The 12233-nt window shown below is 40.7% G+C and overlaps 1 protein-coding gene and 1 pseudogene across 6 annotated transcripts in view; one reads left to right on the top strand and one right to left on the bottom strand.

Moving 5' to 3' along the window:
- MYO6 (myosin VI) overlaps positions 1-12233 on the bottom strand; it is a 145642-nt gene that overhangs the window by 61452 nt on the left and 71957 nt on the right. For all 6 annotated transcript variants that reach the window (XR_008665034.1, XR_008665035.1, XM_055329647.1 and 3 more), the window contains exons 8-9: positions 6918-7015; positions 6278-6442 (exon numbers count right to left, since the gene is read on the bottom strand). Coding sequence is in view for 4 of the 6 variants with exons in the window: in XM_055329647.1 (XP_055185622.1) it covers positions 6278-6442; positions 6918-7015 (263 nt within the window). In the remaining 2 variants the exon portion in view is untranslated. The remainder of the gene's footprint in view (positions 1-6277; positions 6443-6917; positions 7016-12233) is intronic.
- Positions 9395-10393, top strand: LOC129512443 (glyceraldehyde-3-phosphate dehydrogenase-like; annotated as a pseudogene).

Below are 12233 nucleotides of genomic sequence, written 5' to 3'. Positions count from 1 at the left end.
CAACACTATTCTGAAATTCTTTGTCTTTATGACCTTACCTATGAGTTATAACTGGAGCCCCTGACTAAATTACAGAAAAACCTGATGAAATTACCAACACAATTTCAAATCACTTTAAGGCAGAATCATTTAAGGGAAAGTACATAGAGGTATGCATGCATGAAAGCAAGACTGCAGATGTATTTGGGTGAACATACTGTACTTCTAGTGTCCTTCCTATGCAGAGAGGAAATCATGCCTCCCAGTTCACACTACAGAGGCAGGAAACTTTCTGACCTAATAAAGAATTTCAATAGGACAGACTGGGTGGCTCAGCGGTTTAGCACCGCCTTCAGCCCAGGGTCTGATCTTGGAGACTTGGGATCGAGTCCCACACATCAGGCTCCCTGCATGGAGCCTGCTTCTCCCTCTGCCTGTGTCTCTGCCTCTCTGTCTCTCTGTGTCTCTCGTGAAAAATAAATGAAATCTTAATAAAACAAAAAAAAACACGTTCAGTAGCTGCCTTTCTTGGATGCCTGCCATTGTGCCAGGAAAGGTTATACACTGTAAAACACACAAAATATATGCTCCCAAGGCTCCAAACAAAAAGAAATGCTAAATTAAGACAAGGATAGTTGCATTACTTTATCACTAACTCAGTGCCAACAAAGCCACATCATCATTAAATTTTATATGATTCATTTTAACTTATGCTTCTTTTCTAAAAATCATTGTAGAGAAATACCTCTTCTACTTTCATGAAGATAATGTGGGCAACTAAAAATTCCAATTAATTTGATGAGTTCTAGAGAAGGTGAGACATTGTAGACGGATATAAACAGATGCAGTTATAAAGCATTTTAACACAGAAATTTTAAATTTTCCAAATACATATTAAAAGAACTGACTGAAGTAGCAATAAAAGCCAAATTACAGGGATCCCTGGGTGGCTCAGCAGTTTAGCGCCTGTGTTTGGCCCAGGGCATCATCCTGGAGTCCCGGGATCAAGTCCCACATCAGGTTCCCTGCATGGAGCCTGTTTCTCCCTCTGCCTGTGTCTCTGTGCCTCTCTCTCTCTCTCTCTGTCCCTCATTGATAAATAAATAAAATCTTTAAAAAAAAAGCCAAATTACAAACACACACAGAGAACAATAATTAAATATATGTGCCATGATTCTCACGAGGAGGATTCCTGCCCAAAGATGATTATCAGAATCACCTGGAGAACTTTACTCAAGCTGCATTCCTTACCCATTCCCGTAATTCCCACGTATTCCTCACAGGGACAGTGTTTCTTAGCTGCAAATTTATAAACGATGCTAACCATCCCCAGTCACCACTTCTTGAAATTCTTTTTTTTTTGTTTTAATTTTATAAATTAATTTTATTGGTGTTCAATTTACCAACATACAGAATAACACCCAGTGCTCATCCCGTCAAGTGTACCCCTCAGTGCCCGTCACCCATTCACCCCCACCCCCCGCCCTCCTCCCCCTCCACCACCCCTAGTTCATTTCCCAGAGTTAGAAGTCTTTATGTTCTGTCTCCCTTTCTGATCTTTCTCACACATTTCTCCTCCCTTCCCTTATATTCCCTTTCACTATTATTCATATTCCCCAAATGAATGAGAACATACACTGTTTGTCCTTCTCCGGTTACTGTGGCCAAGTTCAAAAAGGGTGTTGCCTGAGTTCTTCTCTGGGATTTTGATGGAATCTTGTCTCACATTTAGATCTTTCATCTATTTTGAGTTTATCTTTGTGTATGGTGCAAGAGAGTGGTCCAGTTTCATTCTTCTGCATGTGGATGTCCAATTTTCCCAGCACCATTTATTGAAGAGAGTGTCTTTCTTCCAGTGGATCGTCTTTCCTCCTTTATCGTATATTAGTTGACCATAAAGTTCAGGGTCCACTTCTGGGTTCTCTGTTCTGTTCCATTGATCTATGTGTCTGTTTTTGTGCCAGTACCACACTGTCTTGATGAACACAGCTTTGTAGTACAACCTGAAATCTGGCATTGTGATGCCCCCAGATATGGTTTTCTTTTTTTAAAATTCCCCTGGCTGTTTGGGGTCTTTTCTGATTCCACACAAATCTTAAAATAATTTGTTCTAAGTCTCTGAAGAAAGTCCATGGTATTTTGATAGGGATTGCATTATATGTGTAAATTGCCCTGGGTAACATTGACATTTTCACAATATTAATTCTGCCAATCCATGAGCATGGAATATTTTTCCATCTCTTTGTGTCTTCCTCAATTTCTTTCAGAAGTGTTCTATAGTTTTTAGGATATATTTTGAGAACCATTTGAATGGTAAATGGTTCTCCAACCTTTTATTTTCAGGTTGTAGGTGTCCTTCTGTCTAAAATGAGTCTCTTGTAGACAGCAAATAGATAGGTCCTGCTTTTTTATCCAGTCTGAAACCCTGCGCCTTTGATGGGGTCATTAAGCCCATTCACATTCAGAGTTACTATTGACAGATATGAATTTAGTGTCATCATGATATCTATTTAGTCCTTGTTTTTGTGGATTGTTCCACTGAACTTCTTCTTAAAGGGGAGTTTTAAGAGTCCCCCTTAAAATTTCTTGCAGAGCTGGTTTGGAGGTCACATATTCTTTCAGTTCCTGCCTGTCTTGGAAGCTCTTTATCTCTCCTTCCATTTTGAATGAGAGCCTTGCTGGATAAAGTATTCTTGGTTGCATGTTCTTCTCATTTAGGACCCTGAATATATCCTGCCAGCCCTTTCTGGCCTGCCAGGTCTCTGTGGAGAGGTCTGCTGTTACCCTAATATTCCTCCCCATGAAAGTCAGGGACTTCTTGTCTCTTGCTGCTTTAAGGATCTTCTCTTTATCTTTGGAATTTGCAAGCTTCACTATTAGATGTCAAGGTGTTGAACGGTTTTTATTGATTTTAGGGGGGGATCTCTCTATTTCCTGGATCTGAATGCCTGTTTCCCTTCCCAGATTGGGAAAGTTTTCAGCTAGGATTTGTTCAAATACATATTCTGGCCCTCTGGCCCTTTCGGCGCCCTCGGGAACCCCAATTAAGCGTAGGTTTTTCTTCCTTAGGTTGTCATTTATTTCCCTTAATCTGTCTTCATGGTCCCTTAATTGATTGTCTCTTTTTTCCTCAGTTTCCCTCTTTGCCATTAACTTGTCTTCTATGTCACTCACTCGTTCTTCCACCTCGTTAACCCTCGTCGTTAGGACTTCTAGTTTGGATTGCATCTCATTCAACTGATTTTTAATTTCTGCCTGATTGGATCTAAATTCTGCAGTCATGAAGTCTCGTGAGTCCTTAATGCTTTTTTCTAGAGCCACCAGTAGCTGTAGAATAGTGCTTCTGAATTGGCTTTCTGACATTGAATTGTAATCCAGATTTTGTAACTCTGTGGGAGAGTGGACTGTTTCTGATTCTTTCTTTTGAGGTGAGGTTTTCCTTCTAGTCATTTTGCTCAGTGCAGAGTGGCCAAAAACAAGTTGTATTGGAACACGGGGGAGTATCACTGGTCCGTCCAGCTGGTCTTCTGGGGGAGGGGCCTGCTGTGCTGATTTTCAGGTGTTAGCACTTGGGGGAGCTGCTCTGCCCCTGCCTGCTGCCGGGCTCAGCGGGGGTTGTTTACCCCGTGGGGCCCCAGGAGGAACAGCCGCAGTTGCTATGGCAACTCTGGAAGCCTGGATTCAGCCTCCGCAGGAACTACAGGGCTCGGGGCTCTCGGTTCTCCGTCCGCAGGGCCTGGAGGCTCCGGGGCGGGGCCGCTGATCTGCTCAGCTCGGGGCAGGAGCGTCCTCGCTGTCCTGGGCCCTCCCGGCCTCTGCCTGTCCCGGGGGAGGCCGGATCCTGGGCTGTGTCCCGGCGCCCTGTGCTCCGGGGCCTGCGCTGTGGGATTCGCGCTCCCGCCCTGCAGCTCCCTCCCTGGAGCCGCTCCCGAGCCCCTCCGAACTGCTCCGGTCGGTCCCGCCGTGCGCGCTGCAGCCCTTAGGGAGCTCGGCGCACTCTCCTGCGCTCGCAGGTGTCTGTTAGTGTCCCGGGAGCCCGAGGGGATCCCCGCCCTCCTGGGTCCTGCCCCAGCTCCCTGCAAGCCCCTTTCCGCCCGTCCGGGAAGGTTGGTGCAGCTCCTGCTCCTCCGGGACGGGGCTCTCCTGTCCTGGGGACACTCGCCCCGGCGTCAGCCCGGCTCCTCGTGGGCCCCTCCCCCTCGGAGGCCTTTTGTTCCTTTATTTCTTTTTCCCCGTCTTCCTACCTGATAGAAGCGCGAACTCTTCTCACTGTAGCATTCCAGCTGGTCTCCCTTTACATCTCAGGCCGAATTCGTAGATTTTCAGGATGGTTTGAAGGTTATCTAGGTAATTTGGTGGGGACAGGTGACTTGGGGACCCTGCTCTTCCGCCATCTTGCCCCTCCCCCCCCACTTCTTGAAATTCTTGAACTGGCTTGTGATTCTTGGCACTCCTGATTTTCCTTGTACTTCTCACACAATTCCACCTGTGCTTTCTTTCTTGGGCAACTCTTCAACACTCATATTCTTCAAATTCCAGAGTCTGGGTCCTGACACGTGCTTTTCAATATTACACGATCTCTCTGGACAATCTCATCTACTCATTGTCACACTTTTAACTATTACCAGAGTACTGACATCTCCCAAACGTATCACTACAGCACAAAAAAATAATCTTCAGCTTAGTATACCCAACTCAACTGTCTTCTTTTTTAAATGATTTTTTTAAAGATTTTATTTATTTATTCCTGAGAGACACACAGAGAGAGAGAGAGGCAGAGACACAGGCAGAGGGAGAAGCAGGCTACATGCAGGGAGCCTGACGTGGGACTCGATCCCGGGTCTCCGGGATCATGCCCTGGACTGAAGGTGGTGCTAAACCGCTGAGCCACCCGGGCTGCCCTCAAATGTCTTTTTTTTTTTTTTTTTATTTATGATAGTCACACAGGGAGAGAGAGAGAGAGAGAGAGAGAGAGAGAGAGAGAGAGAGGGGCAGAGGGAGAAGCAGGCTCCATGCACCGGGAGCCCGACGTGGGATTCGATCCCGGGTTTCCAGGATCGCGCCCTGGGCCAAAGGCAGGCGCCAAACCGCTGCACCACCCAGGGATCCCCCCTCAAATGTCTTCTAATCCTCTCCCCTAAAATGATCTGTAGATTCCAAAACTAAACTCATCCTATATGCCACAAATCTTCCATCTGGCCCTAGTATGGTATTTACACCCACCTAGTTATCCTACTCAAATTTGGAAAATTATTCCAAACTACTCTTCCCTAACAATACTCTGTCTCCAAGTTCTATCAATTTTATCTCCTAGTATTTTGGACATCCCATCCTCAGTAACCAAATTCAAGCACTAAGTAATTTACTTCTACTATAGCCACAGGTTTCCAACCAGTTTACCCATAGTTGCATTTTCTATCCATTTCCTACCTTACCCGCTTAAAGACACCTTCCATTTTAAAGCCAGAGGTAAATATAGACCTGATATCCAACTTTCTACTTAAATCCCTTCAATAGCTCCTTATTAACTACAGAAGTAAGACCAAACTTTCTAGCCCCACTACCACCACTTCCTGCCTTACTCTATTAGCTGTTTCTTGTCTTTGTTCATCTTTTTCCATCTACTAAGAATACTCTTTAGTATTCAAGTGTTTACTTCTTCCTCTAGTTAACACTTGAAAATCATTCAGGATTCTAATCAAACATCGGTTGTTCCTTGAAGTTTTTCCAAAATCCCCAGCATTCTATGTATATCTCTCTCTAATCATTCAACCTATCAGTCAGACTATATGTGTTTGTGCATCTGTGTGTGTGTATGTATTTCCCACCAGATTCTAAGTTGCTCATGAGCAGGAACTGTTCATCTTTTTCACCCATGCACAATGCCTGGTACCCAATGGGCAAGCAATAAATATTTACCGTTGAATTAAGGAAGACAATCATGGGTCCATTATTAATTCAGAGGTGAAAACTTTTTTTAACAAATAAGTCAAAAATAACTTTAAAGCCAGCATTACAAAAAAAAAAAAAAGCCAGCATTACAGATTATAAATTTCTTAAGGAGTTTAAATTGATAAGTGGTTTCCCATCTATCCCTTTTTCTTTCCCATTATATATCTCCTCATATAGTGTTATAAATTTAGCAGTAAATCTCAATAGAAACCTATGTTCTATCACGTTACATGGATTTAACCTAAGTTACATACAACTAGGTATCAGAATCCATCAAAATAAGTTTTAGAATTGAAAGCAATTCAATTTGCAAAAACTGTATATAATTTCTTTTCATCCAACCTACCCGAAAATGATCTGGGGAGCTCAAATGAAGTTTTTCCCTAATATCTTCAGAAGCACCAGCACACAACCTATAAAAGATATGATAATTCCTTTCCTCTTTGCCTTGAACACAGATTCTAGATTTCTCTAGAAGATAATGTGAAACAAATCCTCCAACAACTGAACTCTGAAAAACAAAACAGAGAAAATACATGTTTGTATTTAAGGTCTGAAAGCATACCCTACCCAATGCTGAATTAATTTTCTAATAAACATTTGTCTATATCAAAAAGGTTGTAATATTTATCAAGGAAAATAGCAGATAACTAAATAAATGTAAGCTTACAATATTTACAAAGGTTATACTAAATACATATATTCTCCCAGTTAACTAAAGTAACAGAGAAAAACTCAAATGGATTTACCATAAGTTCAAGTACAGCACCAATTCTAACAAGACCCTTGTGTTTTTCTTTCTTTTTTGAAGTAGGCTCCATGCCCAGGTAGGAACCCAACTCAACATTTGAACACATGACCTTGAGATCAAGATGTGAACCCAGATCAAGAGTTGACACTTAATCAACTAAGCGACCCAGGCATCTCAAGACCCTTGTGTTTTTCACAAACACTTCCCAAACATCCCCAAACTCACTCTCACTTACCTTTTCATTGAAATGTATTTCTACGAATTTTCCAAATCTACTGCTATTATTGTTCCGAACAGTCTTTGCATTTCCAAAGGCTTCTAAAAGAGGGTTAGCTATTGAAAAAGAAATAAAAATATTTCATCAACAAATAGTATGAAGGAAAATTATGAAACAATATGTATAGTATGTTTCCTTATTAATAGAGATAGAAAAAATATTTTCATAAATATTACCATGAAGGAATTCACAGATAATGTCAAATCTCTCAAATATTTATTGACTACCATTATATTCGGGTCCTATTAAAGTACAGAAGATGGGAAAATTACTCAAATTATGTAAATTATGAGTATTGCCCTACCCAAATGTGGAAACTTATTCCAAACTACTATTCCTTTACCATATGTAAATGATATGGAAAAGACTAAATTTTAAAAAGTCATTAGGTTACAAAATTTAGAAGTCAACTTTAAAAATTACTCCCTAAAAATTATAATGTTTTCACAAGTACATCAGCCATAAAGGAATAGTGATTAGAGAACAGTAAACCCCTGGTGAACAAAATACGAGTCAGAAGTTATTAGTTGACTTACTTTCCTAAAATATTTTATATATTAATAAAACCTCCAGATTTAACATTTTTCCATGTACATTCAACAAAACCTAACATATTAGTTTACAGAATGACTAAAAAAGATCCTCAGAACAATAGTTTTTAGAATCCCAGCCTACAAGAGACTCATTTTAAACTCAAAGACACCTACAGATTGAAAGTGAAGAGGTGGAGAAACATTTAACACACAAATGGACACTAAAAGAAAGAGAAGCAATACTTACACTGAACAAACTAGACTTTTTTTTTTTTAAGATTTATTTATTTGAAAGAGAGAGAGAGAGAGTACAAGCAGGGGCAGGGGCAAAGGAAGAGGGCTCTCTGCTGAGCAGGCTCTCTGCTGAGCAGGAAGCCAGACTCAGGGCTTGATCCCAGGACCCTGGGATCATGACCTGAGCTGAAGGCAGACTCTTAAATGACTGAGCCACCCAGGCATCCTTCAAACTAGACTTTTTTCTTCTTGTATTGTTTTTATCCTGCTTTGGTGACAAGAGGGTACTGGCCTCATGGAATGATTTTGAATGTGCTCTATTCCATTATTTGTCAGATTTTGATAAAGACTGTCACTAATTTTTTTTAATGTTTTGGTAGAATTTACCAATAAAGCCAATGTGGTCTTGGGCTTTTCTGTGCCAGGAGATTTTTGATTCCTAACTCAATATTCATTCTTATTATTGATCTAAGAAGATGTCCTATTTTTTGGATTCAAGATTCATGATTCAATTGTAGTAACTTGTACATTTTTAGGAATTATCTGTTTTTTTTTTCCTCAGATATCTGTTAGTCTATCACTGTTTACAGTAATCTGTTACCACACTATGTATTTCTGTGGTTATCTCATATTATTTTCTTTTCCATTTCTCATTTTGGTTTTCAAGTCTTCTCCTTTTTTTCCTAATGCAGTTAAAGCACTACCAACTTTATTTTTTTGGAAAAACTGGTCATTACTTTCAATGTTATGTTATTGTTTATCGTCTCTATATTATTTCGGATTTTTCTTTGTTGTTTCCTTCCTCTACTAAATTTCAGCATTTCAGCTAAGTTTCTTCTTTTTCTAGGTCCTTGTGGTGTAATGTTCTTCATTTGAACTTTTTCTCTTAATACAAGAATTTATAGCATAAATTTCACTCTAACATCTGCTTTTGCTACATCCCACAGATTTTGGAATATTATGCTTTCTTTTTCTTTTGTTTTGAGACATACTTTGATTTACCATTTGATTTCTTATTTGGTCTACTGTTTGTGCAATAGTGTACTGCTTAATATTTATGTATTAAATATATGATATTTACATTGTAGATTTTCCAGCTTTGTTTTATTGTTAATTTTTTTATTGTTAGTTTTGCACCACTGTGGTTAGAGAATATACTTGGTATAATTTCAGTCCTCTTAAATTTGTAATATTTGTCATGTCTCTTTCTATGTGATTTAGATTCTTCTGGGAATTCTTCTGTTTGTACCTAAGGAAAATGTGTATTCTATTTTTCTTGGATAGAATGTTTTATGTATATCTTTTAGAACCATGTATCCTGATGTATGCTTTAATAAAAAATGTTCTTGGGACGCCTGGGTGGCTCAGTGGTTTGGCACCTGCCTTCGACCCAGAGCATGATCCTGGAGTCCCGGGATCGAGTCCCACATCGGGATTCTGCATGGAGCCTGCTTCTCCCTCTGCCTGCATCTCTGCCTCTCTCCCTGTCTCTCGTGAATAATAAAATCTTTAAAATAAATGAAAAATAAAAAATGTTCTTATTGAAAAAAATAGAAACTTTAATTGAGGGTACTCATTTAAAATAAACCATATCAGGCTCTCTGCTCCTCCCCGTTCCACAGACAGCCACATCTTCTGGTGCAATGCTAGCTGCGTCCCCGAGACATGATGGTAAAGGTCAGAGTGAACAGATTTGGCCATATTGGGCACCTGATCACCAGGGCTGCTTTTAACTCTGGCAAAGTGGATATTGTCGCCATCAAGGACCCCTTCATTGACCTCAACTACATGGTGTACATGTTCCAGTATGATTCTACCTACGACAAATTCCACGGCACAGTCAAGGCTGAGAGTGGGAAACTTGTCATCAATGGGAAGTCCATCTCCATCTTCCAGGAGTGAGATCCCATCAACATCAAATGGGGTGATGCTGGTGCTGAGTATGTTGTGGAGCCCACTAGAGTCTTCACCACCATGGAAAAGGCTGGGGCTCACTTGAAGGGCGGGGCCAAGAGGGTCATCATCTCTGCTCCTTCTGCTGATGCCCCCACATTTGTGATGGGCGTGAACCACAAGAAGTAGGACAACTTCCTCAAGATTGTCAGCAATGCCTCCTGCACCACCAACTGCTTGGCTCCTCTGGCCAACGTCATCCATGACTACTTCGGCATCGTGGAGGGCCTCATGACCACCGTCCATGCCATCACTGCCACCCAGAACACCGTGGACGGCCCCTCTGGGAAGCTGTGGTGTGACAGCCAAGGGGCTGCCCAGAACATCATCCCTGCTTCCACTGGCGCCGCCAAGGCTGTGGGCAAGGTCATCCCTGAGCTGAATGGGAAGCTCAGTGGCATGGCCTTCCATGTCTCCACCCCCAACGTGTCAGCTGTGAATCTGACATGCCCCCTGGAGAAAGCTGCCAAATGTGATGACATCAAGAAGGTGGTGAAGCAGGCATTGGAGGGCCCCCTCAAGGGCATCCTGGGCTACACTGAGGACCAGGTTGTCTCCTGTGACTTCAACAGTGACAGCCACTCTTCCACCTTCAACACCGGGGCTGGCATTGCCCTCAATGACCACTTCACCAAGCTCATTTCCTAGTATGACAATCAATTCTACAGCAACCAGGTGGTGGACCTCATGGTCCACATGGCCTCCAAGGAGTAAGAGCCTCCTGGACCACCAGCCCCAGCAAGAACAAGAGTAAGAGAGAGGCCCTCAGCTGCTGGGGAGTCCCTGTCCCAACTTAATCCCCCAACACACTGAGAATCTCCTGACCTCCAGTTTACATCCCAGACCCAGGAAGGGAAGGGGCTTGGGGAGCCCTACCTTGTCATGTACCATCAATAAAGTATACTGTACCCAGCTATAAGTAAGTAAGTAAATAAATAAATAAATAAATAAATAAATAAATAAATAAATAAGAAATAAAATAAATAGGAAATAAAATAAAATAAAATAAACCATATCAGAGGGGAGGTAGATAGGAGAGAGAAGTAAAATAGGTGAAGGGGATTAAGAGTACACTTATGATGAGCACTGAGTAATGATGTACAAAATTACTGAATCACTATATTGTACACCTGAAACTAATATAATACTGTATGTTAATTATAGTGGAATTAAAATAACTTAATAAAAATATTTTTAAATGTAAATAAAACTCCCAATGAACAAATGTAAAATTTTAATTTTTTTAATCTTATAATCACTTAAACATACTACATGACTGAAAAAGGTTTATTAGAGTCTACTGTTGTTTTGTTCTTATGTAGGCTCTATACCCAATATGGAGCCCAATGCAGGGCTTGAACTCATGAGCCTGAGATTAAGACCCAAGCTGAGATCAAGAGTTAATCACAACCAACTAAGCCACCCAGGCACCCCTATTAAGAGTCTATTCTTGGGGCACCTGGGTGGCTCAGTGGTTGAGCATCTGCCTTTGACTCAGGTCATGATCTTGGGGCCCGGGGATCAAGTTCCACACCAGGCTCCCCACAGGGAGCCTGCTTCTCCCTCTGCCTATGTCTCCGTCTGTCTCTTTCATGAATAAATAAAATCTTTTTTTAAAAAAAATCTATTCTTATACTCACCAGTCTCTACTACAAACATCCAAGGTTAGTGCCAATCTTACATATTCTCCATCTGCAACCTCATAAATTGCTTCCCAATGTTTATTACTAGAATTTTTCTTATGAAATCATTTAAAGTTCATCTCTCTTGTTCTATACACAGTAGAAAGCTTAACAAGTATCCAAACCCTTTTAAAAATCACTCTCCAGTTATTTCACTTCCCAAAAAATGTAAGAAAATATTAAAACTGAAAGAAATGTTTGCATGTATACCTAACCTTTCAGATGGGCAAGAAAACTGAGGCCCAATAAAGTCAACTGACTTGTGGAAAGCCACATGACTGGTACTGGCTAAAGGGGGACTCAATTACAAGTCTCCCCAACTCCTTATCAATCTACTACTTTTTTGCCAAAATACTTAATATGTTAAGTAAAATATCCAAAATTAGTATAACAGTCTATCAGAAAATTACAGTCATGCTACTGATATACTCATTCTAAAACCAACAACCAATCTTCAATTAAAGACAGCATCAAATGATAATTCTATTTTCTGCTAGTTAACATCTACCATCCTCCAGTAAGGAGCTGTGGAAACATTTGGAATAATAGTTTCCAACTTTTCTCAACCATAGCACACTACATATATACACACCACATTCCCTCAGAAGAACCCAGGTTTATAGCCAGTTCGCAAGCGAGTTTGCACCTCAAGTAAACAAATCAGAATACTAATTAGTATTCTATTGAATTAACCCATAATTTGTTCTTTTTAATTTACTTATTCAATTTTAAAGGGTGATTTCTTCATTAAAGTCAGGTACTTTACTGTGAATAAAGCATTTCTTAAGAGATCTTCATACCTGGGTGTGTTACAATACCATAGTGAGAAATGTAAGTAAATCTATAAAATTATTTAATCAAGAAACACAAAA

This window comes from Nyctereutes procyonoides, unplaced genomic scaffold (assembly GCF_905146905.1).
Source record: "Nyctereutes procyonoides isolate TBG_1078 unplaced genomic scaffold, NYPRO_anot_genome, whole genome shotgun sequence".
NCBI lineage: Eukaryota > Metazoa > Chordata > Mammalia > Carnivora > Canidae > Nyctereutes > Nyctereutes procyonoides.
This window is presented reverse-complemented; position numbering and strand designations above follow the sequence as displayed.